Genomic DNA, 2855 nt, shown 5'->3' on the forward strand with positions numbered 1-2855 from the left:
TTTATTTCAGAATATTTAAAACAGCTACCACGCTGATCCAAACAATTAAAACACTGTGGCCTATATGTCAAAACAGTCTCCAGTCTATGATCACTTATAGAGTATGGTATATTAATTTGGTACCTAATTATAGTTGTATTGCATAGTTTGGCATTAATTTAGATATATTTTTATTTCCCTGTAGCTCGAACCTGTTCTCCATCTCTTGTTCATGAAGCAAGTTGTTCAAGTTGTTTTGTCTATATCTAGGACCAAAATGAATGGACAAAATCCCCTGACCAAAAAGGAGCGCCAAAAACAGCAGATTAACATCAGAAGTCAGCTACAAGATTGAATGAATTTGACTACACAAAGAGAAGACGGGGGATTCCTCCATATTCTCCTTTCAGTTGGACAATGCGTTACCTACATAACCCCTAAAGCGCATCTCCAAGACCACTCACTGGGGTTGGGACTTCTTACAGATCCCGCTGCATACAGGATGAGACCCTGTAAGCTGTTAATTACCTTTTGGAAAAGAGAAAAGAAATGGAGGGAAAACACGACCCTCTTGTGCTGATCCATTATTATTTCTTCTGCTCAACTATCAGGTCTCACAGACACACACATAAAGTAAAATGTAGCCTAGATGAAGATGGTCTAGACTGAACCTGGCCAAGGTTTAAGCCTTTAAAACCAGTCTTTGTTTTAAAAGATTGCTTGATTAATAAAGAGTTAAAAAAAAAAGAGAGAAGGTTTTGTTATTACGGTTTTATTCACACATTCACATAAAAACATAAACAGTAACACTTTGGCATCTTTTACAAACTTTGTACAAAACTAAATTATTTAATAAAAAAGTACTTCTGGGTGTTTTGTTGTTTTTTCTATCGAATTAACAGCATATGTATCAAACAAATCCAAATATTGGAAACATTTCAATATGAACAACATGCTCAAAGTTTTTATACAGTCCCATAAAACGGAACTCAACAATTTGGGTTTCTTCAAGAGGACACTCGGAGGTCTACCAGGGCCTCCACACCGGCTCGCTGCTCTCCGGACCCGCGCTCACACCAACCGGAATTGCAGCCTGTGACACCACGGGGAACGAGGTCATGCCCTGCACTGGGGAGACCGCCGGCGGGGCCGAGCTCGCGTGCACAGGGCTCGCGTTGACCGCCACCGGAACTCCAGCATTAGCGTAGAGAGGGATGACTGGGGTCGTAGCGTTGGCAAACGCTGGGTTAGGGATGAGAAAGGCGAACTGTCCGTCAGTAGCGGGCACCAGCTGGAATCCCCCGAACACTTTGGACGGCACCGAGTCAGACGGGCTCAGCTTCGAGCTCACCGCCGAGGAAGGAAGTTGCACGTTCATAGACTGCGCTAGGTGAGAATGCTGAGCGGGTGCAGCCGGAGGGTAATTCAAGGCCATCATCTGCCCCAAACAGCCGGACAGGTGGTTCAGAAGCCGTGACCGTACCTCCGTGTTGACGCCTTCGCACGTGGACAGAAAGCGCGTCACCTCATTCATGCACTCGCTAAATCCTGCGCGGTATTTGCTCAGGACGGCGGTGTCGGTTGACATGGCTGCTGGAAGAAAAACATGGGAAAGAAAAACTTTAAATTGGACCGTAAAACGAACGACACGAGCAAACGATTTGAATAAAAAGCAAGATAAGGTAGATGAGGTTGTTCAACTTACCAGTCATCTGAACTCTCTGCAAGTTCCTCAAGTGTTTCACTGTCATCTCGAGAATATCAGCTTTCTCCAATTTAGAGTGCCTCGAGCTCTATTGATCAAAACACGCATGACAATGTCAATAAGTGCATGCTGGAACTATGTTGTTTGTTAATGCAAACAAACAAACAAAAAATAACTGATTTACACCAGGAAGATTTTTGTTTTTATGGTGAAACTTACATCTTTTTTGAGGGCATCGAGAATGAGAGTCTTGAGTTGGCCTAGGCTTTCGTTGATTCTTGCTCTGCGGCGTTTCTCCATGATTGGCTTTGAAGACTGCAAATGATGAGGAACACCATAAGTTTGCATCACCACCCATTTATAGTACCAGTTTAACATAAACAAACTCATATTTTTAAAAAAAGTGTAGAAAGTGTTTCTGCATGAATGCATGCTTGGGCCATCACTGAAATGCATGACATTAGGCCTGGTTTCTTAACGACAAATTGAAGGCACTTTTTTTTTTTTTTTTTTTCGAAAATATGAATAATTCTGTTTATTTACCTTTCTATGCTCACTAGCATTCTTTGGTTTGTCCGGGGTGTGTGTTCCGCTTGCAGGAGCTCCAGCAATCGGGGATGCTGTTTGTTTCTCCATTGTATCGGCTGGCATTATTGAAACGTTTGTCCTTAAATGGGGAAAAAATGATATAATCCGTTGGAAGTAGATGCTGAACCCTTGAGATTGTCACAGGGAGGGAAAGAGAGAGAGAGAGAGAGAGAGAGAGAGAGATAGAGGGAAAGCACAAGTCCCAGCTGCTATCACTTCAAAACTTCGAGCTGTCACATGAGTACTCACAGGGCGAGTCGAGTCTCCTCTCTGCCACACGCCGCCGGTATTTATAGGTCGCTCGCGTGCTCCCGGTTCGTGTGAAACCCTCTCTGCATTCTTTCCCACACTCGCCTCAGCCAATGGGCGCGCGGACTCACCCATCGGGCGCGGGCAGACCGCTGATTGGACAACACCCCAGCGGGCTGTCAGTCACGCGCTGCTCAATCAGCCCTGCAGGGACAAACAACAAAGTGGCGAGCGCAGAGTCTCTCTCTCTCTCAACTGTGAAGTGATAAGGGGAATCGGGGAAACGCCGCGACCGCTTTCGAGTTTCCCCTTTTTTTCTTCTTCCATTCTGGCG

General features: G+C 44.8%; 1 protein-coding gene across 2 annotated transcripts; it reads right to left on the minus strand.

Annotated features, from left to right (window-relative positions):
• Nucleotides 1–735: 735 nt before the first annotated feature.
• On the minus strand, nt 736–2539 carry her9 (hairy-related 9). 2 transcript variants are annotated; one of them, XM_083569566.1, is made up of 4 exons: nt 2228–2539; nt 1904–1999; nt 1685–1772; nt 736–1569 (listed from the first exon to the last, which is right to left on the minus strand). In XM_083569566.1, exons 1-4 carry the CDS (start codon nt 2333–2335, stop codon nt 1007–1009), a joined length of 855 nt encoding a protein of 284 aa, XP_083425692.1. In that variant the 5' UTR covers nt 2336–2539; the 3' UTR covers nt 736–1006. The 2 variants fall into 2 exon arrangements, with proteins under 2 accessions (XP_083425692.1, XP_083425691.1); XM_083569565.1 differs by having other exon boundaries at nt 736–1572.
• Nucleotides 2540–2855: the final 316 nt, after the last annotated feature.

This window comes from Silurus aristotelis (assembly GCF_946808225.1).
Source record: "Silurus aristotelis genome assembly, chromosome: 19".
Classification (NCBI taxonomy): Eukaryota; Metazoa; Chordata; class Actinopteri; order Siluriformes; family Siluridae; genus Silurus; species Silurus aristotelis.

Bases quoted from the DNA above. Each gene is read 5' to 3' on its own strand.
- her9 (XM_083569565.1), bottom strand. From the start codon at position 2,335: ATGCCAGCCGATACAATGGAGAAACAAACAGCATCCCCGATTGCTGGA. The intron at 2,000-2,227 runs GTAAATAAACAG...CATCATTTGCAG, and splicing joins ATGCTAGTGAGCATAGAAAG to TCTTCAAAGCCAATCATGGA. The intron at 1,573-1,684 runs GTAAGTTGAACA...TTTTTCTTCCAG, and splicing joins GCAGAGAGTTCAGATGACTG to CAGCCATGTCAACCGACACC.